This window comes from Colias philodice, chromosome 26 (genome assembly GCF_061535455.1).
Source record: "Colias philodice isolate Cphi_HAF_F1 chromosome 26, ilColPhil1 Martin Lab GWU primary, whole genome shotgun sequence".
Taxonomy (NCBI): domain Eukaryota; kingdom Metazoa; phylum Arthropoda; class Insecta; order Lepidoptera; family Pieridae; genus Colias; species Colias philodice.
In genome coordinates this window covers 2,291,329-2,316,984 of record NC_143111.1, presented here as the reverse complement: position 1 = coordinate 2,316,984, position 25,656 = coordinate 2,291,329, and the positions used below count along the sequence as shown (strand labels likewise).

At 35.4% G+C, this 25,656-nt stretch overlaps 2 protein-coding genes across 16 annotated transcripts in view; one reads left to right on the top strand and one right to left on the bottom strand.

Moving 5' to 3' along the window:
- The window catches only part of brat (tripartite motif-containing protein brain tumor), a 432,659-nt gene extending 408,158 nt beyond the window's left edge, over window positions 1–24,501 (top strand). For 9 of the 15 annotated variants that reach the window (XM_089711162.1, XM_089711158.1, XM_089711161.1 and 6 more), the window contains 2 exons: window positions 9,146–9,193; window positions 20,601–24,501. In XM_089711162.1, the coding sequence (XP_089567288.1) occupies window positions 9,183–9,193; window positions 20,601–23,157 (2,568 nt within the window). In that variant the 5' untranslated portion in view covers window positions 9,146–9,182 and the 3' untranslated portion in view covers window positions 23,158–24,501. Of the gene's footprint in view, window positions 1–9,145; window positions 9,225–20,600 lie in introns of all 15 variants that reach the window. The other 6 variants (XM_089711171.1, XM_089711170.1, XM_089711167.1 and 3 more) reach the window with 2 other exon arrangements.
- The window catches only part of LOC149476771 (E3 ubiquitin-protein ligase SH3RF1-like), a 386,219-nt gene that overhangs the window by 98,669 nt on the left and 261,894 nt on the right, over window positions 1–25,656 (bottom strand). The window lies entirely within an intron of this gene.

The window sequence follows — 25,656 nt, the reverse complement described above, 5'->3', positions numbered from 1 at the left end:
AAAAATTTCACTTATTTCAAATTTCTTTATTTTTTCAATAAAAAATAACGAAGACTTTTCAAAGTCGTTGTTAAAAGATGTTAATCAATTTGTTAGTTTGTGTCTAATTACATTTTCGTCAAAAATATGCGTTATTATCTCATAGTCTCACTTTTTTTTCTGTTCCGCTAATTGTGCCGGTGTGTATAGTTTGTAGAATACGTAGGTTTGATTCGTATATATAGTTCTAAGGAAGAAACAATCGTAAGTTTTTCGTAGAATCGTAGATTTCCGCCCGCGGCTTCGCCCGCGTTTTCAAAGGAAAACCCGCATAGTTCCCGTTCTCGTTGGATTTCCGGGATAAAACCTGTTCTATGTTACCCTCTATATGTGTGCTAAATTTCATTGTAATCGGTACCGTAGAATTTGCGTGAAAGAGTAACAAAAACACACGCACACACATCCTCACAAACTTTCGCATTTATAATATTAGTAGGATTAATTACCAAGCAACATTAAGAAAGTACGAATAAGCAGAACTAGCTAGTGATAAAAGCAATTAAAAATCTTTCAAGTTAAAAGTATAGTGACAAGAATGTTAAAAATATATGCGCTTTCAGTAGATTTGTGGAAATCTTATTTAAAGTAGGAGCGTTTGATAGACTGTTCCTTGTAGTAAATAGACTGTACTTAGACGTAGTAACTTATTAATTTACGCATGCAATACTTATCAGCTAATCAATTAAATTAAAAACAAATTAGAACGAATACATAAATGCATCTAATTATTATGAATATTAAATCTTAACTCGTTTCTCATGCTTCCTGTGAATCTAAATGTTATGAATTGCAAAACAGTTACATGTAATAAGCGGGAATTATTCATCCAATTTACTCACAAGGAAAATCTATGAATTTATTTCTATTGGAATACATTTTTTGATCCGCCTTTTTAATTGGTTTAAAACACACGAGTTTTATTATCAACAAAATCTAAATGCATCAAAAGAAAATCTTACTATTACTATTATGTAAAATATGAAATAGAGTTAGCCTATCTGACTGTTAAAATGGCAAATAATGTATGAAAATTACATAAAAAGTGGCAAATAGGCTAACAGGGACACTCGCAAGCGTTGAAACCGTATCTTAGTCTACTTTACACGAACGATGTAGCGAATATTAACAATCAGTTGGTGCAAAATAAAATAAAAATGTAAACCAATAAATTCTAAAGTTATTACTGTATAAAGCAGTATTCGCAACGTGTTGGCAATATCCGAAACGTCTGTAACGCACCTGCAGTTAAGTGTACGAAATGTGCCATTCATATGAGCTTTCACACAGATGGCGTGACGCTGCGTTTTTATATTTAGCTACGTGAAGTGCCGATTGGGAATGACAGATGGGTATACATCTGTTTCGTTTGGTCTAATGGGGGCGTTATTTTGCTTTGGTATACTAGTATCTAGTCGAAGAGGCGTAGTAAAGAGTAGGACCGTCTCTGAAAAGAATACGATTTCATCTGATCAATTTGATTTATATTGATAGTTGAAGAAATTTAACGAAGAAACTTCTGGTTTATGTAACTATTCCGTAGGTACAATTTTCAATACCCACACGGTCAGAGTAGACAGAACAGGAAGAAAATATGTTAATAGATACATAAAAACGACATTATTCTGAAACAAACTTACCAGATTAAATCACAAAGCGCTTCCCAATCCGGTCACGGTCACGTCCCACAACAAATACGATCACAAAAAAAATCACTTGTGTACCAACTTTGTTACATTCCATTTACCGTAACGGGCGCTTTAAGATATATGCGGGTGCTTTGAACATAATGGTAATATAAACGCTGCGCGTGTGAAGTGCCTTAATAGCTTTATGTGGCGCACGTACGACGGATGCTTGTCGGAATTGCTGTTAAAGTTTAATTTAAAAAGTGCCGACTTTAAAATGCATTTTCCGACGCGAAAATAAAAGATATTGATACGGACTACGATATGGTTACGTGTTTGGGAATTTTGGGATTTAAAGTTTATTTATTTTAAGACTTAATATTGCCTGTTACATGACCAATGATATGTTGCAGTAGTTACTTATCTATTGTCTATCGTATATATAATGTCTTTCATTCTAAATAGCGATGTATTTGTGCTCATAGTAGTTTCGCAGTACTTTGTTTTAACACCACTATTTTTATGAATGACGTTTAATTTTTCAATCCTCGTTAAAATTATTAACTTGCTACATTCATAAGTGTATTAAAAAGTATAACACATCATTATCCAAACGATTGAAAGATCACAATTCTAAAATTACACAACACAACCTAAATACTCGATTCATAATCATCACAACTATCATACATAACTGATGGCATATGTTACATAACTATTCATCACTTGTGACATTAATGCAATCGATTATAATATCGAATAATCGAATAATTCCAATCTAACAATCGAATTGATTCGATTGCCAATCGATCATAACTCGTTTGATTACATTGTACTATAAGACGACTTGGTACTTCGATTGCAAATTTTGTAATGGCTTATTTAACAAACAATTATGGAAAGTCCTGTTTCGATTAAGGTCAAAGGTACAAATATGTCTCTTAAATACCTATAAAGGCAAAGATAAAAATGAAATTTTTTCCATCGTTCAATAGATACAATTATGATAATAATTTTTATGATACAACTAGCGGTCCGCCCCGGCTTCGCCCGTGGTACATATTTACGTTTTCTCTACATAAGAACCATCCTTGTACTTCAAGGAATATAATAAAAAAAGAATTATCGAAATCGGTTCAGCCGTTCTCGAGTTATGCGCTTACCAACACATTTTGCGATTCATTTTTATAAGATTTGGATATCATCACATCCCTGTATATAACTTGGATGAATAATAATTAGTGCGTAATAACTTTGCTTCTTATTAGTACTATCATATCTTCTAATCTTACTATTCTTCCTTCATTGTAGCAATTCCTTGGGGATATCCATCAATTATGTGAAGCTTATGGTGTTTTTTGATTACATTGCGTCACAAAATTTCCCGTTTTTCGCAAATTATGTGATATTTCCTGAGACCCTTGCTCCCTCTTAACACGTGGCATGATAAATGATCCCTCACTACATTACCCATGTAGTTATTTATATAATAAACACGAGCTTTCCGCCCGCGGCTTCGCCCACTTTTTCTACAAATAAATAAATTAATAAACCAACCATTTGTCAACCTAATAAGTTACATACTAAAACCTTCCTCTTGAATCACTCTAGGCAGACGTGCAACCAAGTAGGCCACATCGCCGCTTCCCATCAGGCGGGATTGTGGCCAAACTTCTGCCTATTGATAAAAAAAAGACGTTTGGCACTCGTGGACTGCCGCGGTAAAGCATAGCATGCCTCCGAGCCCGTCGGAGTGGGGAGCGTGAGGGTTTTTTCGTTACGGAATTTCTCGATTCGGTCCCCGCGCTCAAGGCCCGCGATAGAAGCTATGCAATAGCTTAAAAAAACTCTATTTAAAAACCGCATTAAAATCCGTTGCGTAGTTTTAACGATTTAAGTATAACATAGGGACAGATAAAGCTACTTTGTTTTATACTATGTACGGATTTATCAGGCACAAATCAACACATTTTGTTACATGTGAACTGGAAACCCACATTTTTTCTGCATTGCAGTCAGCAGTGTACCCTACATTGGGCATGCGATGCATTCTACAAATTATTTTAGCCTTTACACATTTAAATCAAAACATACAACTGGCAGAACAAAAACAGCTTGTATTATTTGTAATTACCTAATAACCACCTATTTCCTTACCGATTCTTCTCTAAGGAGTGGTAGTTTGATAAATAAGGGCGTGTTTGTTGAGCACACGTGTCAGAAGTGAAACTTCTTTGACAAGATTCAAAGATACCAAAATCGTCGCATTACTCCATTATGTGACGGTATTGCCATGACGATTTTCAACGCGCCTAAGGAAGTTTTACTTCAAAAATGTTATTCTCGAGTGCTTGTAGCAATTTACACGGATAAATAGGTAGGATTATATTAAAAGTGGTTAAATTTCGCAGACATCAAGGCGCTATTGCATCATTCTCGTCACTGGGCCATTACAGGAGCAATAAACCGAAACTAATTTGACTAGGACAGACAGTTATGGCCCGACTCGCGCTATAAAACCTAGGGATACGTTTATATCCATTTAAGCATCACCTGTAGTGTATGGGCTAGGGTAAATGTACACTTTAATGGTGCTTTGCTAATACAGAGAGTAAGGTCAAAGAAAAGTGGAGCGTTTTTAACGAATGATTTTTTTTCATATATGCGTGTATTTAGGAGAACTTTCATGTGTCGAAATTATTGCTCTATTTTAGTATTAAATCCTATTAATATTATAAATGTGAAAGTTTGTATGGATGTTTGTTACTCTTTCACGCAAAAACTACTGAACCGATTACAATGAATTTTAGCACACATATAGAGGGTAACTTGGATTAACACATAGGATAGGTTTTATCCCGGAAATACTACGGGAACGGGAACTATGCGGGTTTATCTTTGAAAATGCGGGCGAAGCCGCGGGCGGAAAGCTAGTTTAGCTATAAAAAGATGTATGACTATAGCCGCAAAAAAGGTTTGCAAGATGTGTTGCAACTTTACCCATAACATTTATTTGAATAAATAATTATAAAAAATCTACATTGATCATACGCTTCACGCAATTCACGTCGTAAAAGCAATTTATGTTAGTTCATGTCATTTAGTCAACACCTGCAATGAAATTAGATGTAATCAAACTAAAAGAAATAGTTCTCATGATACACGAACAAAAAATGCAAGTCCCACACTAATAATTACGTATGAACTCGTAAAAAGCATCCTGCAATACAACCATTTACTTTAACACCGTTTCCAACTACTATTAGCTACTATGACGATCTCCGTACAATATACATTAAGAGGTGCACACAGAACGACACAGTGTCGCCGGTGTCATAATACTGAGTAACCGAGCCACTACACTACGTTGCATAATTCAGCTGCAGACTGCAGTTCATTTGAAGCTTATAAGTTAAATAATAAAGTCGATTTTACAGTGTCACGGGGCAAAGTTAAATTGGGTCTGTGGGTTGGAGTCGACTCATTTTTAGTTTGGGTTATAAAATTTTGAGGACTCCGGAGATATTGTGTACTTTGTAATGTTGATTCTGATGGAGCGACGTATAAATTAAGAAGGGATTATATGCATTTTATTCATTATTCACCATTATCTTTATGGAGACTGTAATTATTTAGAAACACTTCGCGTTAATTAGAGTTTGTGAAGCACCGGTAAATAATCCTATTAAAATAAACATCAGCAACCTGCAAGCGTTTGAAAATTCATCGCTGATAGAAAAGCGCTCGAGCGAACGGAATCTCCGCCTCCCTTTAGATAAATCTGAATGGAAATCAATTCATTAAATGTTTCGCAAAACATTAAATATTAAACTTCTTAACTTAAGCCTACGAAAACAAACAAAACTACACCGTATTCGAAAGATGTAGAGTACAAAGTTCCCGAAAAGCATTGTTTATACTTTATACGATCGAATTCAAATACAACTAATGATCTTGTATTCCGAAGAACGGAGTGGCTTTTCAATTTGGCGTTATGATAAATGGGTTCGGGTGTGCGAGTTGTCAGTTTTAAATTTCGAGGCATTGTTTGAGCTGTTCCGAATTTAAATTCATTTTACATCTGTCACAGAAAGGGATTTAAACTTCCATTCGGGATTTCGAATTGTAACTTAAAGTTCGTTTTTCGAATATATCACACAGTTTTTAAATGTTGACAGCATTGTAGCATAGACTAGAGAATTATTGTTCTTACACCTAGTACATACCATAGCATTTTTATGATTTTAAAAATATGTAACGCGAAGCAATTTTCTAGTAATTTCACAAATAATATCAGCATTCGTTCAACGTGGGTAATAAACACTAAAATAAACTGATAATTTAAATTGCTGGCAGCGCTGTAATTTCGTGCTTAAAACCGTATTTTTGTTTAAATCCATAACATAAGAGCGTGTCTGAGTCGCGTGCCTACTAAACTTTAAATCATGAAATACTAGAAAAGTTTTCAAAACAAAATCATTACGGCGTCAGACGATGTTAATGTAGGTAATTATAAATGGATGCTTTTCAAAAGTTGTTTTTATTCTTTATTGGGTGTTGTCACACTATGGTAAGATAGTTTGCTGAAACTCAAACTATCTTTGTCATTATCTTTCCTGTATAAAACAGGCGAAAAATACGAAAAAGTGTAGCCCCGTGTCCCCAAGTGGGGTAAAGGGCAAATGCATTATGCATACATCTGTTTCACTGATCGATTTTCTTTAGGGACAAGTAGGTGATCAGCTTTCGGTGGCCTGCCAGACCGATACATTTTTTTTTCTTCGTCTCCACTGGGAATCGATCCTAGGACCCCCTCGGTTCTACGCTTTCGTGTCAATCACTATGCCAAGCAGGCGAATAAAACGAGGTTTAGGTAAAAAATAGTTTCCTGAAGATAAAGAAGTAATCTTATCAACTTATTGAAAGATTGATTAAAATCTTTTCTTATCTGTCACTGTTTATCACACAATAGAATATATCCATACTATCTTAACATATTCAAATAAAAACGTAAAGAATAGAACAAAGGGGGATCCTTATCACGATATTATATTTTCTCCATACGTTAAACGTATAGTTAGTTATGTATGTATAACTATTATTATACTATCAAAAATATACGCATGCATTATATTTAATAAATTAACAACATTGAGGAAAACATTCGAAAATATACTTATCTACATTTCATAAAAAAATGCGACTTCAAGTCATAAGACAAAGAAAAATTAACCAAGAATCTACCGCAGTCGTATACAAGATTAATTATAACAAAAATTAAAAAAACAACAACCGCATTGAAATCGTTTCGTGCTTACACGATATCAGAAAGTTTACAACTTGTTAATATCGCTTTTAAGTTTTTGTTCTCAGTCGACAACTAGTCCTGTTTTACTCACTGTGCGAAAAAAATACGCGCGACACACATAATACAATATACTAGCTGTGCTCCGCGGTTTTACCTGCAGTGCTCCGCTCCTGTTGGTCTTAGTTAGATGATATATAGTCTATAGCCTTTCTCGATAAATGGGCTATCTAACACCGAAAGAATTTTTCAAATCGGACCAGTAGTTCCTGAGATTAGAGCAGTCAAAAAAAAAAAAACAAACTCTTCAGATTTATAATATTAAGTATAGATTATGTAGGTTTAAATAAGAAGAATGATCAGTATCGTGATATCGACAAGTATAATAAGGAATGAAATTAACTCAATTTAACATGTGTATAGTTAGTATGCAATTTAAACTTTTATTTCATGGGTATAAAGTTTAATTTAATTGAACATTTATGTATTGCGTTTAAAAGGGACACATGATGTGTCGATTCATTCACTAATTAAGTTAAAATAAACGTATATTATCACGCAACTACTCCTTTGGAGAGATAATGGACTTATAATGTCTTTAGCACTTATCAGTTGTTATTTATAGTCCTGGTAATTTAATTGAAAGTTCTGGGACAGTATGGAATACTCTATAGTATAATCTGTTCATTAATTACAATATGTGTTACTTTATTGGTTAACGAACGTTACTTTTTTTCGAATCGATAGTTATATGTTTGCAAGTTTGGTCTAAATAGTCAATAGTACAGTAGTCATAAAGCGTTAAGGTTTACTTTCAACTTTCAAACATTTTTATAACGATCTACGTATAACGATAACACATAAAATATAACCTTTTTAACGACATGTCCAAATTATAAAAATCGGCCATTAATAATCCCCCCACAAGCGATAAAGCAGCCGTATCGCGTAGTGTGTAAACAAGTTTTTCGTTCATTATACATGTAACAATGCAGTAACATGGATTATGTTAATTCGCGTGATAACATATTGTTATATAGGAGATAAGGCTGTAGTACGTGTGAACGTGATTTCTATAGAGATTACGTTCGATTCAGAATTGAACATCTGTATTGTATGATTTGTGCTAGTAAGGAAAAATTTACTCAAAAATTTATCATTACTTAGCTTAATGAAAAAAGATGGTCAAAGTATAACAGTGAATTAAAAAAATGTCAAAATTCTTTGAATTTATTGCTTATTTCTGAACAAGTAGTGTCTTAACTCGTAATACACGTGTACACATTAGGTCTTAACATAGCAATTAATTATTACAAATGTAGCTAAATTTAACATTCCACCACACATCTGTTCCGTACAATCTTAACAAATTACCTTACACATAAGTATTGTCACGCACATACACGAATAGGCCTCGAACGAACTTTACAATCCTACATCTGATGCCGTAACATTGCTTCCCAAAGACAATAGGCAATAAACATGATACGGCAATTTACCAAAATACAGCTGTACCAATTAATACGTAAACATGTGTCCCAACCGAAATGGAATCGATTCGAAAAAAAGTTCGTCAAATTCAAAAAAATAACCGACGCTCCCAGCTGTTTCCGCGCACAGCTGATCGAAAGGATATTGGCTGTTAGGCGTCTCTCTCGCTCGCACGCATAGCGTCGTCCCACTCGCGTCTATTAATTTACCCCACAGTCCTTTAATGAGCACTTTCGACGCGAAGTGTTCAGCGTTTTTATTACACTCTTAGCTGATAGTCTGATGGGAAACGGTTACTGCGTAGATCGGAACGGTATGAATGAAGAGTCGAACCGTTCGGTTTTATACGTATTTGGGTATTTTGACGAGAAAACGTTACTTTGTAGCCGAGCTTTTCGTGAGACGTGATAGAAATATGTAAGGAATTTGTTAAATGTGATGCTAGTATAAGATTGACTTATGTTCACTTTTGTAATAAGATTTTTCTACAACATTTTACATCAATTGTTAACTGTTTTTTCTTCTATTGTGCACAGCGTATTTGATACCATGAAAGTCATGACGCGAAAATTAATACAGCCATGTATTTAAAGCGCCAGCTTTAAAGAGAATTCCCCCCAATGAGTTCTATATCTTTCATTGACTATTTATTAAGTTAACTAACAATTTTTTTCTATCTTTTCAGGTGAGTATCCAGACTTGAAGACTCCAAATGTCGAAGAATGAGTTTCGAGTAAGTCTCGCGTTATTTCCTGATAATACAGGTATCAATATAATAAGTCAGAACACTGGTCCGTCCACACAAGTCCAAACGCTACCAGAACGATTTTTTTCCTTGCTTTTTGGCTGCGTGTAGATGTAGCTAATTAGGTATATAAGTAATATTGAAACAATAATCGTAAAGCACTTTTTAGCCTTGTTGGGTCTAATTCATATGCTCTTAGCTCTTATAGATAGATCCACCAATGCTTAAATAATTCACTATGTAGATTCAGACTTAGACAGAATAAAGCAATCGTATATTAAATTATTCTATAAATTAGGCAAGTCAATCCCATATATATTTAGGGATCCTCTCCCAACATTGACAATACATTTACATTTGAACGGAACCCTGTCATGCATTTTCAAACAATTCGATGTGTATCGAATGATTGAGCCTGTTTACCCACTGTGCGGATCGATATCTCTAATTTATTAATGCTCTGTACAAATGGGATCTTGTGCCTTGAATTAGTAATTTGTGTGTAGTGCGTAATGTTAGCGGTCAGGGGACTTAATAGCATATGAATTAGACCCAATTAGATATGCATATACGTTTAGCCCCGGACCTCGAACTTGGGTTTATTTGCTATACGAAACACAATAGATTGGATAGCGTATTAGAATAATTCGTTTATACATCAGATAATTATTAATATGATAGAGATAAATATATAATTCAATTTAAGTTATTTATTCAACTCATTGAAAGCCCCATATATCTATCTTTAATTATCTAAATTAAAACAATCTAAAAATAGGTAGGTATATCTTCGTATTGTAAATGGGTATTTTCAAGATGTCTTTATATTTAGCACCGTTAGAAGAGATAATGCTATTACTGGAAAGGAAGTAGAAATTAATAGGATTAAGACAGTGCTCACGCTAACTGAGAAATAATTGTCGCAGTCGTTTATAAGAAATTTACGCTATATGAACCAATATACTATCACTTCTAAACGACAATAGATTATATTTTACTTTTGATACACTTAATGTACAGCCTGCAGTGACTGTTAAGTGTCTTATAATTTTAGAACACAATGGAAAGACAAATTTCTCTCTATAATAATGGTGATATTTCCAATTTCAGATGTTCTATTTAGCTTATCTGTCAGTTATAATAACAAATGTATGTGAAGTACCTATGTGTCCAAAATTAGGCTATTAGCGACTATAAGTGTGTGGTTTAACTGCCTACAGCTTTTTCATTTTCTTTTAAGATTTATTTAAGTACCTACTTGTGCTTATATGAAACATTAGCGTTACGTCGATATCCACCTCAAAGTGAGTAAACCGACTCCAACTGATTGCGTCGCGGTCGTAGCATTTAACTCTAACGAGTGAGACAATGTCGAATCCAAAATGTTTATTATCCAATTTGCTTTGATTTACTCTCTGCAAACACTTTGATCGTGAATTGACTAAATAAAAGCCTCGACTAATTAACGGTTGAACGTTTTGATGGCAATTGTCAAATAATTGTTTTAATCAAGGTGTATAATTGAGAGTTGTTTGTATAGTGCTCAGGTATGATTCTGTGAGGTTTGGATTTTCGATTAATTGACGACATATTTTTCTATATAGCATCTCTTCTTTCTAATGACGCAAACAGGACTCGTATATAAACATTTTAATTCCCTATAGATTGCTAATTATTTTAGAAGTTAACATTTTGCGGGTACTTACAGACAGTGATAATAATAAGTTAATAATAAGTTTAAATAATAATAGTTTAAATAATAATAATAAGTTTCCCAAAATGACTATCACAATTTCATCAAAATCTTTCACTTTTAGAAACCTTAGAATTAATTTGCTATAAAATTGCTATAAATAGGAGCGAAGACAGGAGCACCAGCAAGTTAATCAAAGGTTTAAGAAACAATAAAACAACTCCATTCAACGGATAAGATCTAAAGTTAGATGGCCATGAATATTTACAGTTACTTCTACAAAGCTAGGCTTAAAAGGGTTCCAGAATTATAAATTGGAAGATAAGGAATTATAAATTTTGTTTACGAATCCGAGAAATGTTCTCAAGTCGTTTTAATAAATTATATTGTTATGGACGCGACGCCGGTTGACTGTTTTTGTTATTTGCGGAGTTTTACGATGATAACTCGGTTTGTCGTTTTTCAAGATTAGGACGTAATTGATTGTAGAATTAAAAATTGGTGTAAATGTAACAGAAGTCGCTCCAGAGATATTGCAGTTTTATGTTTCAAAACTTGGTTGCATATCTAAATAAAAGAAATCGAAATAAATTTGAAAAATATCGTAATTTCGAAATAACAAATCCAATTCATAAAACCTAAACAATCGAACAAAAAAATCTAAATTTCAACTGCAAAAAACAAATCCTTGTTTGTCAATTAAAATACTTCCCTATACCGAGCATGCATTATTTAGAACTTCGCGGTCGTCGAAAAAGCGAACAATTAGTGCCACACAATTCAAAGTTTTAACTCCAATAAGCTGTAACATTACATAATTAACAAGTCGGAATACGATATGCGGAAAGCAGCACTGCATAAAGGCAATTAATTACAGGCAAGTCGTTGACAGGCGCATTCAACCTGTCACTACGATTTTACAATCCGCTGTGTCTGCGAGTTACGTAAATACTAAACGCCTTGAGTGGCGTTGGTGGCTTTTATACCTTTGTTTTTTTGAAGATACCCACATTTTTTTTAAAGGTTGTCAAAATTAGGCTCGGATTTCCTCCTACCTATGGTTTGGACATTTTTGTGTTTTAATATGTTGATAGTTGCGACGTAATAACGCTGAATTTGTCTTAAAAATTGTTTAGCTACTACTCAGAAAACCTAGGACGAAGAAGTGAATACTAGTAACCTACTTGGACTATACCTATTTCATAATACTTGGCTCCAAGCTGATGACGCCGCTAGTCAGATAACTTGCAAACGAGTTAAACTTTTATTAATTCTCCGCTGATAAATCTTCGCACAAAGAGTATAAAAATCCATAATTAAGTTCAGAAACTAAGGCCTAACACAGTTATTGATGTTCCAAACTAACTTTTAATACCATACCAAGGATTAATGCAAAACTTTCGCCCTAACTCGAGATTCATACATTATTTATTTAGTTTGGGATATTTGCATCACGGCTCTTATGGAACAAGTTATATTTCGCTCAATATTAAAGATTAGCCGATGTCAAAAGAATATTTTAACGGATTTCGTACTGATTTATATACGGGGGAAGTTTTTATTAAATTACAAAATAAGGGGAGTCGACTTAATTATCGTGATTTTGGAAGGCAATTTTTGTTCTGAGCGCCGTTGTTGTGCACGTGTTGCGCGTTTTTGAATTTTAATGCGTGGGATTAGATGCTTTTTTTGTATAACGACGGTTTTTATATTGTCTTGAGAAAGTTTAAAATTGGTGTCCTTTATGAGTTGTGCTATGGCATTTTTTGCATTACAAGTTTTGGAATAAGGCATAAGTTGCAATGCCGCGAACTTTTATTTGCCTTTCGGTACAAAGTGGGGTGTATTATGAAATAAAAGCGTAATGAACATTGAGGTTATATACCTAATTTGTTGTCTAATTTGACTCTGGCTTAATTTGGCTATCAAATAATAAAATCCTTCGTAAATATAATAAATTTTATTATGTATTCTGACTGTATAGCAATGCATTCGCCTGACAAATTTTGATTTTTTACTAACCAATATAAAAATCTATCACTACATTAAAATGAATCAAAATCGTTTCAACCGTCTCTTCTCAATAACAATACATATACAAACATCAAAAATTTAGTTCCCATTTTCAGTTTTATAGGCTCCGATAAAAAGACTGCCTTATATTGTTACGGAGCCTGCAAATTACATATTCAGTGTGAGTAATCGTGTGAGGGACTTTTTGCGTTACTCCAAAACCTTTGCATTATGATAACGTGACGTCATAAACGCCCTACCGACGATAAGGCAGCGTACTGCAGAATGGTTGTGGAATTAATTTGGTTTCTTGGGTGTTTTGTAGGGTACTTGCTATGGTGGTTTGAAAATTGTTGGCTAAGCAGTTTGAAATTAATTTTGTGTTGTGATGGTTGAAAATTAAATCCATACTAATATTATAAATGCGAAAGTAACTCTGTCTGTCTGTCTGTTACTCAATCACGCCTAAACTACTGAACCAATTTGCATGAAATTTGGTATGGAGATATTTTGATACCCGAGAAAGGACATAGGCTACCTTTTATTGCGAAATAATATGTACCACGGGCGAAGCCGGGGCGGACCTCTAGTACTGAATAACAATTGAAATATCTTGTTTTAAAGTCACAGGCAAGGATACTTTACACATTCGAATTTGAATAAGCTTTTTATACGCCCCTCGAATATAGGTAGGTAATTTGAAATATAAAAATGGGAATTTTTTAAAGAATGATATTGAGAAAAATCTAAAAACATTTATCTTGTGAACCCGTGTAACCAAAAACTATAAGTAATCTAATTTAACAAGTAATGACCCGTATAAAGGTGAGTATCGACTTCGCGCTCCAAGAGGTCGAACATTGGCGCGCGCTCCAGCCGCGTGAAATGGATACCAGTTTGGAACGCGCGCCAAAATGTTCGTTGGAGCGGTCGAACGCGGAGCGGTCCGTTCCATCGGGTGTCGGTTTTTTACCGCGCATCAAACGTGGCGCGCGCGCCAATGGAGACGGGTTTGTCGTATTTTTTGTGTTTGTTGCGCTCCGAGTAATAATTATGGATATAATATATAAATAAACAAAGTTGCCGTAAATTAATTCAGCTAAATGGTACGAAAGAAGTTTTGTGGAACAGTAAAATTTCTTCGCATCATAATAAATCGCTTAGAGATCTTCTCTAAGCGATTTATTGGTTGGAGAGAAATCAGTAGTGAAATGGGAGTCCCTGTGCCGGAGTTAAAGAAAAAAATGCTGCTGCTGCTCGTACACGACTAGCTTCCATGATGAACGGTCAAACACTGGAACAGTTGCCACGCGCGCCAGGCGCGCTTAGTTGATATACTTCAATTATTTGGAACGCGCTCCGCGGAACGCACTCTCGGCGCGGTCGTTCATGGCGCGCGCGCCAGGAGCGCGAAGTCGATACCCAGCTTAATACGGAAGTGACTAGTCATCTTAGTTTATTGGAAGGAAAGGTTTAACATGTAAATTTATTTCTTTTTTTCTTATCAACTGCTTCCAGCAAAATAATTTTTGAAACAATCAATTTTTACTTTACAATTAAATATTAATTATAGGAGAGATTAGAATGTGGATATTATCATATTAACAATATCACCATTTTTTTTTGCACAACTACATCTACTTAAATAAAAATAAATGACGTTTCAGGTTCCTTTTAACCATGTTATTTTTCAAAACTAACGACCCCGAATTAATATACGTAACCTTAATAATAATGTATCCCATTCAATGACCACAATTCGTACCCTCGAACCTCATAGCTTCACCCTGCCAAAACCGTTCACCCCAATATGAGTCCAATTCACACGTATTAAGTATCAGATTCCCATACCCAATTTGCTGATTTACAACAGTTCAGAAAACCTTTGGGTGTGTGTAATCTGCTACGGGGCGATCGCAATTAATGGGGTACCAGAGAACTATTGCCAAAGACATAATTTTACAGAAACGGCCTCCTGTAACTAATAAATACGCAAACTGTGCTAATATCACTGAGCTTATAGACAATTATTACCAAGAATTGGTGTTGTTCAATATTACGTCAATGTATATACTTATTATAGGTAGGATTGTTCGACTTTGTAAATAGTAAGTTTTGTTGACATGTTACTACGGTAAATATAGATGTTTAATGTAATTCATTATTCTTACAAAATACTGGATAAGTTGTAAGGTTATTTTACTTTCATTCAGATAATTGCAGTTTTCATTATATCAAAATACAGCCTATTTAATATAAGGTAGCTAAAGACATGGATATTTGGTCGTAAAGATTGGAATTCAATACCAATTTTGTGAACGCGCAAGGAAAATTTTAAATGATACAATCCCTTCAAGCTAACATTACAAGAGTCACATAAAATTTTAAGATATCCTATTTCTTATTTCCACAGCTCTCTAGGGGTAGAGTGGAATTTAGAAATGCGGCAACTTTGCGAGCCAAGACATTTTGTCGTATTTTCCCTTGAGACCAAAGTTGGCTTGACCAATGTCGGCGAGGCATCTTTGGAGCTTCTGGAATTAACCCTATAAATAATATATATAGCTCTATAGAACTTTGGAGATTTATTAATACGGCATCTTTTAGATTAAGAATCTTCTGTTATATAGAGTAATATGAGGTCTTCTTAATAAATAAGATTTTTGCCAACATTTTAAAAACTTCCAATCCTATGGTGTATTTCTGTATAATCTAATAAAACAGGCAGTCTGAAATAACTTTATTATAATATAAGTCTTGATAACTTTAGATTGTACAAATGTAGTGAAATTTATGAACAACACAAAAGTGTGAACATAAATAACCGAATTATCCGAACAATAATCCAGTATTGATTCTTGACCTGGTCATAATTCAAACCTTTCAGAAGTAATAGAAACTTGGTGGGTTATATGTTAACAAGTTTTACAATATAATACAAGCCTGCTACCAATAGACCTTTCTCGAAGATTTCCCGTCAACAAAAGGGTACAATTTTCAACAATTGCCGAGTCGATACGAATGTTCGACTTAAATTGCTTCTCTGAAATAGTATTCGGTGTCTACCTGAGAATAAGGTACAAGATTGGACAGGACCGTACTTGAATATTTCTATTATGGTACTTGGGTTATTGAAAAACTATACAGGTATGTGGAGAGGAAATTAATCTGACAAGCTCAAAGAGAATTATTTTTGTCGATTACTTCCTTGAAATGGGGTTGACTTTTTCAAGTAACGTATGATCGTTACGTTACATACGTAAAAAATATACTTCATTTAGAAGTCAGCAGATTTTCCTTTCTAAAAATAAAATTTCCGCAGTCCAGATAACACTTAAGATAATTCGCGACGGCATTAAACTCCGTAATTTATACGTACTTAAAAATATGTACATTTCAACACGGCTGTGATAAAATCTATGTCCTCATTGCCTTGTCATAGAAGTTAGTGAAACATTTCCACTATCAAGATGCATCTAGGTGTACTGTCATTCTATCGCTAAGGGTGCTTTTCCACCAGAGATGTTCGAGGATGCGTGGTAGGGGATTTTTTTGTAAATTACCCATCATATCGCTCATTTTTGAAGTTAGAAACGCTAAACGTTTGAAGCGATACTATTGGTTATTTACACATTTCTCGCTACACATCCTCGCACATTATTGGTGGAAATGCACCCGTATGGTTGACTTCTGCTGTGTCAAGCGTGGCTTTGTACGCAACGTGTATGCAATGCATAGCCTGACGCTTTGATACCGATCTGTATCGCTGATGTTCAATTTGGTACATTGTTAGAGATTTCAAGTATCAAAACTGGTTGAGCGTTTTGTATTGTCTTTTGTTTTATGTTTGGTTTAAAATTAGATTATGAATACTTGATTAAATAATGGTTTCTTTTTTTTTATATAACAAGTAGGGTATGCCGTATGGTACAAATAGTTATCTACTAATACTACATGAGTAAGTAGTTAAAGTAACTGACAGCTATGCTAATCAGAACATATTAGGAAGCTATAATAGCTCTAACTTCGCTTTATTTAATTGTATTATTATAATTTAATAGTATGCAAAATGAAGTAGAAATACAAAAGCATGATTTGCCCAAAAGGCGGCCTTATTGCTAAACAGCAAACTCTACCAGGCAACCTGGCGGGAGAGGAAATGCAAGAAGATTAATATATCTATATGGTCAAGAATAAATTATGATAGAATATATTATTTTATAATAAATAATTTGAGATTTAAATCGGTCACATTCTTTGATTCTAAACTACTTAAAATTTTTCCTCCGTCATATTTCTATCTATATATATTTTCCTTTCCGTGTTTATCTTTTTATTATTTGTAGAAATATTGAACGCTGTAATTCTTACAACTGTATCTACTCAGAGATGTCTCGTTTCCTTTCACATTTTCTAGGTTGTTTTATTAAGAAATCCTTAGTATGTTTCTTTTAATTAAAGACCGGGGAAACTCAGATCCTGAACTTCCAGGATTTTCTTCTTAATATAGGTAGTCTTTAATAGAATTTTTCTTCAAATAATTATTGTCAATGAAGCAAGAACAAAGATCTTCTTTGAGATTATTTCAATGCAATTGAAATTAAATAAATCTAAACTTTAAAATAAATTACCAACCTTTGAAAAGTCCCACTATTTATAATTGATATAATATGATGAATAGTTCTCACTGTGTCCATACTAATAGCCATATACTGCACTATACAGTATACACCCTTAATAAGCCTCTATATCTTATATATAAAATTCTCGTGTCACAATGTTAGTCTGCATACTCCTCCGAAACGGGTGGACCGATTCTCATGAAATTTTCTGTGCATATCGGGTAAGTCTGAGAATCGGCCAACATCTATTTTTCATATGTACCACGGGCGAAGCCGGGGCGGACCGCTAGTATATATATAAACGGTGAAGGAAGCTACATACAAACAGACAGTCATTATGTATGCGGACGCTCGATCGCTCCGTCACGGGGGACGGTAATCTATGGCCGGTTGCAGCCCTCACCGAAATTCCTGTAACATTGCTAGGGTTGCCACCTCTCAAGTTTAAGGAAGCTCATTTATTATCAGAAAATACATTTTCGAAGTATAGGTAGGTTATTGCGAAAAAGTACAATATTGTTACAAGTCGTTTTCATTAAATTGTCAAAAGTTATACAAAATGCAAAATAAGTATTATAATAAATTCATCTAAAGGTTCATTTAAACAAAAAATACATCGCTAATAAACATTTATAATAAATGGCATTTTAAATATCATAATACAATATGAAAACTATTCAAACTCAATTCTTCCTATTTTTGACAACTTAAAGCATTTGATATAGCTACTAACATTAGGATACTTTAAGATTATGACATTAGATAAAACTTTAGCGGTTCAACCCTAACAGCTATCAAGCTTCAAACTTGTCTAGATCTAGATTTTAGACCTATCTAGATGGCTTGTGATATACGCTCGGATACTTGTCAACTATGATAGGTGTTCGCTCAATATTCACGTCCCTTTGGCCTCCCACTTTACATATTAACTAAGAGAGGCTTCTTATGAATTGTTTTCGTGTGATATATAGGCTCTGGTGGGAAATTCTGTCATATATATTCATGATTAGCTAGTCTGTTTTGCATCAACATTTCGTAATTAAATGATTAATAATATGTACATAATTCCGTTCGTCTTATAATCCTCGTAATCTAATTATGTATGAAAACTGTAGTCAATAGACGTTTCTCTTCTAATATCAATCGAAAATGATTACCAACTTACATATGCACAACTTATTGTAAAGCATTCCTTTATGGATATAAAACTATAGGATCGGTAAAACTAAAGGAACGTTTTTTGCGAGGTACCAAAATAATTTTTACCAAATATATTAAAAGAACTCAGTTACTATCTGTCTTAAAGTAAACTTTAAACCAAATATAATAAGACCGTTGTCTTCATGAAACGAAACAACGAATCTCTTTAATCAATAAACGCACAGCAAAACAAGAAGACGCATTGCACCACGTCTATTGTGTAAATCGTGTCAATAACGCCGTGTCTCTTGGATAATGGGAGTTTTTTTCCTCCACTTGAAGCTTAGCAAGAATGTCTCTCATCTCGATAAGACTAATGCAATTCCGCGAATGATTCACCGAATATCGTTAAGATGCTCATCAAACAAAAACAAAAGTTAATACGCTAAAACGCTGTAATTTTTTCACAACAACGAGCAAACAACATCAACTCGACGACAGTTAATTTTTCTCAAATCAATTTCGGCGGCACATTATGCCGCGTTAAAAAGCGACAAAACTCGACCCTTGAGCACATTAGTCATGTTGCAAGGCCATTCACCTTGCAAATATCGCCCCCTTGCGAAATATACACCCTCACCCTAATTCGATGAGGTATCCCCTCCCGGTTGTCATGGCAACGGACTCCCCTCCAAGTGCATAGACACCTCATAGTTGGTAAATACAAGTGAACAAATAAGAATTCATGGTGGCGCAGATCGTATAACTTTTATGGGCGAAAATATTGTGGGCGGGATAAAGTGAAAACGTCAACTTCATAAATACCAACTTCGTGAAACTATTCTAATTAAGCTATCATTCTTGTTACGAAAGAGTAATATTATTTTTAATATGGTCTTAAACTACGCACATAATTTTAAGTGCGTTTCTTTCATTAATTAATTAATTATTATTGTATTCATTTTATTAGACAATCGTGCAATAAAACACAAATAAACTTGAGCGATGGTAAGGTCGATTAGATAATTATTAATTATGGTAATAAATATTACGAGCTAATGAAAACTTAGGCGTTAAAGGCACGAATTGATAGGCAGTAAATAAATTTATTGCCCAAGTTATCCAGTTCGGGAGTAAATTCAATTAGTATCACTATCAGCCAGTTTATCTTTTAATATAGCCTAATAAGTCTGGCAAGTTTTGCAGATATAAATTATCATTAAAGAGCTTACGTTTCCAGCCACCTGTGAGGTGCTTTATCTTATCTTTAAACTGAAATATAAAAGATAATCTCCATTATTTATAGCGATATGGCCCCACGCGGCGGATGAACTATGAACTTGCTTGAAAATGCATTTACCCCGTTCAAAAGCTTTAAGGATTATACAACATGTGACATTTATGATGATGGAACATTAAAGAAACGAGACTTTGAAACTCATAAAGTTCTCGGTTTCATAAAAAGGTGCTCTGCAAATACACTCCCGTTTCATACATACATTCGTACAATTTTCTGTAAATACACATACTCAATATATCCAACATTGAACGTAGCTTAAGAATACCCATTTACGAAGATGTACCAGTTTCCCATCTGTTACGTCACACGGTATCTTTTACGAGAAATTCGAACATCGCCGACATTTTCCCTAACGCGACGCGACTACCAACTCCGAAATATTACTTATTTCCTCACTGTCTGTAGGTATACGCTGTAATAAGTTCTCGAGCGTGTTACGAAACGATATTATATCTCGCTAACTCGTATTTATGTGGACGGGACGTCACGTGAATGTGAACTTTCGTTGATGAAACTAGCTATTAATAATCCACACCGTCCTAACGTTAATGATAGTTATAACATAATTCCGACATAGTTGAGATAAATCTTGTGAGTTTTAATAACGTATTGTTTCTATTATTTCAGGGATGCCGGTTTCCTGAAGATGGCCTCACGCACCCCGTCCCTTGAGTCGCTGCCCGGTGCCAACTCTATAGGTTCGCTGGAGCGTGGCTCCTTATCACCACTGACTTTGAGCGGCTCCTCGCCTCCCGCGAGCGATTCTGCCGTATGTGATCTTCGCGAGTTCGACGGCCTTGACACCACCTGTGCGATTTGCCGAGAGACATTCGTCGACCCCAAAGTACTCAATTGCTTCCACACATTTTGTCGAGGCTGCCTAGAAAGAGAACAAACACACCCCGACAAAGTAACTTGTGTCACTTGCCGAGTGGACAGTCAGCTGCCACCAGCCGGTGTCCCTGGCCTGTTGACAAATCTTGTGATCGCAGCAGCGGTTGAACAGGACGCGGATCTCCTGCCGTCTGCTCGCCAAACCAGCTCGCCAACCGCACGTTGTACCGGTTGTAAGTCAAAGGAATCAGACGCTGTAGCGCGCTGTGTAGATTGCGCTAACTTCCTCTGCCCCAATTGCGTCATGGCTCATCAATTCATGCATTGCTTCGAAGGACACCGCGTTCTCGCGTTCACAGACTTAAAAGATGACAAAGGTCTTCTTGCCCAAACACTCACTGCTAGTGGCGACAAGACCGCATTCTGCCCGAGACACAAAAACGACATCTTAAAATACTTTTGCCGCACTTGCTCAGTACCAGTTTGTAAGGAATGTACTATTATTGAACACCCTGCGGCATTGCATGACTGCGAACATTTATCTGATGCGGGACCTAAACAACTGGAACTTATGCAGACAGCTGTGAATGAAGCGAAAACACGTGCTACAGAAATCAGACACGTTGTAAAAACAGTAGAACACGCTGCTGGTAAACTACAGGTGCAATACCATAAAGCTCAAAACGAAATCAATGATACGTTCCAATTCTACCGCTCTATGTTAGAAGAGCGCAAACAGGAGTTACTCAAGGAACTGGAAAGCGTTTTCTCAACTAAACAAATTGCTCTGACCGTCGTCGGACAAAAAGCTCAAGAGACAGTCGACAAAATTTATCAAACATGTGATTTTGTTGACAGGTTGACGAAATGCGCCAATATTGCTGAAATACTGATGTTCAGGAAGCTACTAGACACCAAACTGCAATCGTTAATGAGCACAAACCCCGAACAAAGTGTGCAAACAGCATGCGAACTTGAATTCGTTTCTAACTACCAAGCGATACAAGTTGGTGTAAGAAACACTTTTGGATATGTGCGTTCTAGTTCTGAAGCGAACGTGGGCCCTACCAAACAACCTCCCATTGCACGCCCAACTAATGGATCTCTATTAAACGGGGGATCATCTTCAAGCAGTAGCAGCGTTAATGGAAGTTCTGGCAGCCTGAATGGCGGAATTCATCTACCTACCGGATTAAACGGAGTATTAGACCGACCCTACTCTAACGGACTACTGGGTCCTGCTAGCCAATCAACGTCTCCATTTGATTCGAATATCATTTCAAAAAGATTTAATAGCGGTAGCACTCTGGGGCCGTTTTCCACTACCATTGGAGACATAAACTTAAACGGTATAAATCCCTACGAAAAATGGTCAAACGGAGGATGTGACTCGCTCTTCCCGCCGACTGCTACTGACCCTTACTCACTTACAGCTGCTGCCCATACTGATCCTATTTTAGACCTGACAAACAAGCTAATATCCACTGCCATATTCCCTCCAAAATCTCAAATTAAAAGGCAAAAGATGATATACCACTGCAAATTTGGTGAATTCGGTGTAATGGAAGGCCAATTCACTGAACCCAGCGGCGTAGCTGTCAATGCTCAAAACGATATTATTGTCGCTGATACAAATAATCACAGGATCCAGATATTTGACAAGGAAGGCCGTTTTAAATTCCAATTCGGCGAATGTGGAAAACGCGATGGACAGCTTTTATACCCCAATAGAGTAGCTGTAGTACGTACATCAGGAGATATCATTGTAACCGAAAGATCACCAACACACCAAATACAGATCTACAACCAGTACGGGCAATTCGTTCGAAAATTCGGAGCTAACATCCTTCAACACCCACGCGGTGTGACCGTGGACAATAAAGGCCGGATCGTAGTTGTCGAATGTAAAGTTATGCGTGTCATTATCTTTGATCAAGTTGGCAATGTTCTACAGAAATTCGGGTGCTCCAAACATTTAGAATTCCCGAACGGTGTAGTGGTGAATGACAAACAGGAGATATTCATCAGTGACAACCGTGCGCACTGCGTTAAAGTGTTCAACTACGAAGGCATATACTTACGCCAGATCGGCGGCGAAGGAGTGACAAACTACCCAATCGGAGTAGGAATAAACGCTGCTGGCGAAATTCTCATTGCTGACAATCATAACAACTTCAACTTAACGATATTCACACAAGACGGACAGCTGGTTTCGGCTCTAGAGAGCAAAGTAAAACATGCTCAATGCTTCGACGTAGCCCTGATGGACGATGGCTCTGTAGTGCTCGCGAGTAAAGATTACCGCCTGTACATCTACCGTTACGTTCAGGTTCCGCCTATCGGGATGTGAATATAACTTTAACAGGATCACAAACAATGACCGACGAAAAGCCAAAACCAATTTCAAACGCAAAATTTCAACGATTCTGGCCAATTGTGTCAATTTTTAATACAAAAGTGACTATATGAAGTGGATATAAACTATTGGACTATTGTTAAGCGCGAGTGTAACTATGATTGCGGCTGTCTCGATGTGATCAATTTTACTAATAGCGAGAATCTTTCACCGATGTATTGGCGTTGGATCTCTAAATGCATTATTATATTTAAACGAAACTGTAATGAGATTAGTTTTAGTATTGACATTGTTATGAGTACCTATTTGATGTATAAGAGATTATTCCGTTGGTTTGATCCGGAAAATTGAATGATTCTCGACCCTTATCATTTTTGATCTATTAAATAATATTTTTCCATATCCCACGTCGTTAAATTAGGGATGAATATTAAGGGCGTTTGTATTATTTAGCCCATTTGTTGGACCAATATTTTAACTATTATTACTTAAAAATTGTTAGGCGTTAAGCGAGTGATTTTATTGTAATAAGAGAGCATCGAGTGGTATTGTTGTTAGTGTTAAGATATTCTTCGGCACAACGGCACTTCCTGTTTTTAATTAGCACTTATTCTGTGTCGATGGAAACATAATTATGAATCTAATTAAGAGTTGTTACATTATTATTAGGTAAGTGTTAAATTGAATTAACTAATATGGACAATCTTTAGTTACTACCCTTTTTAACGTAGTTACAAAAAAAAATAGGGAATGTGATGTTAGGGGTTTTATCAATGACAAAGTTGACTGCGGCGTTTCTTAAATATGAGATCGAGGTTATCAATACTGTAGATCTTCAAAATTAAATTGAACATCACAAGACGATACGCGATTTGTCTCTGTGAGTTTTTGTCACAAATCTTAAGGTACGCCAGTCTATTGAATGATTAATAACTTAGAGTATTATAAAGCATTTCTGAAATGGTTGTCGTTTTAATTTTTTTGTGTATTGGGAAACTGCTAGACGACAGTTTTACTCAGACCGATATGACGTCAATACCGCCTAGTCACTGAGAGCCCACGGATCCATAAATTCCTCAATTTCGTTGTTTTTATTACAATTAGTAACATTTGGTTGATAATAATATTATTCGTTTTTATACAAATTTAAGTAGGTGTTTGAATATTTTTATTAATTGAACACGGTAGTAACTAGTAGAGCACGTTAGCAAAGGTTCGTTTCGCTAGATTTTTGATTTTACTTTTTTTTCGAGATTTTAACAGTGTAATGCATTTTGCTGCTCATTGTAGTATTATAGCTTGCTCGATATATAAATGACTTATAAATCTGTTATTCTGGTAAGCAGAGGCGGCTCGTGATAAAATTTTATGGGTGTTCACTTGAAATAAAACACTGAAAATACATGGTGTAAAGCAGTACATTTATCAAAAAAATTACTTATAAAGGAAATACATACGTCTTTCTTTTTGGTGTGCAAAAATATCTATAACTTAAAGCGACAAGACATTCGTAAATGTCTGTTGTTGGCTGTTGCTTTCATCACAACCACACAACCACGGTGTTTTCACATAATATTGTTCGGATTTAAACACACGCGTACATATATGTTTTCGTTTTTGTCGTACATTTTTGCGAAGGTCAAGTTCAGGCCGTGGCAGTCCCTTAGCTTTCAATTCAAGCCGAATTTGTAACGTTTTAACACACTTTTTAATGAACGCCACATTATAATTGTTCATTTTCACACTTACAAGTAATACTGATAACTACAGACTATTTCAACACGTATCTTATGATTTTAATTAGAAAATTCCCGAATTTGCATTCGCGCGCGTGCATTGAAGTTGACTCGAGAGTCGAGTGTTTGTTTTTAATATAGAGAGTGGCAAGGTCGCGCGCAATCGCTGTCCTGTGTACGGGCGCCCAGGCGCGGCGGTAAAAACGAACCGGCAACGTTTGCGGGAGCGGCGCTCCGAATTTTGCTATCTTTCCATAGAAAATCTTCTGTTTCACGCGCGCAGGGCACTGGCAAACCCTCTCTTTCACTCCTATTGGATTTCGTATTAGGAAATGTACTAAATATTTTTTCATTGGAGCGAAATCGTGAGCGCTCCGCTTCGCGCGTTACTGTATAATACAGTAGATATTATTCAGGTGTATGGAATGATGGAATGATGGATATATTCATTGGTATTGACAGTAGTTTTTTACGATTACGATTGATTTTAAATAGTAATAATTAATATTAATAATGAAATTAAGGAGTATGATTTTATTATAATTATTTATGGGAGTTCACTGCACCAGCGCTCCTTAGGGCGAGCCGCCTCTGCTGGTAAGATATTTTTTATACGGAAACAACTTTATTTTTGTAGCAGTAGTATTATACGGTGCATGTGTAACGTTTATTTTCTTTCGTATTTTATTAATTATTATGCTATTATTATTTTACTACAATACCGTGTGTTTGAGTGTGTTAGCAGAATTATTTTAGT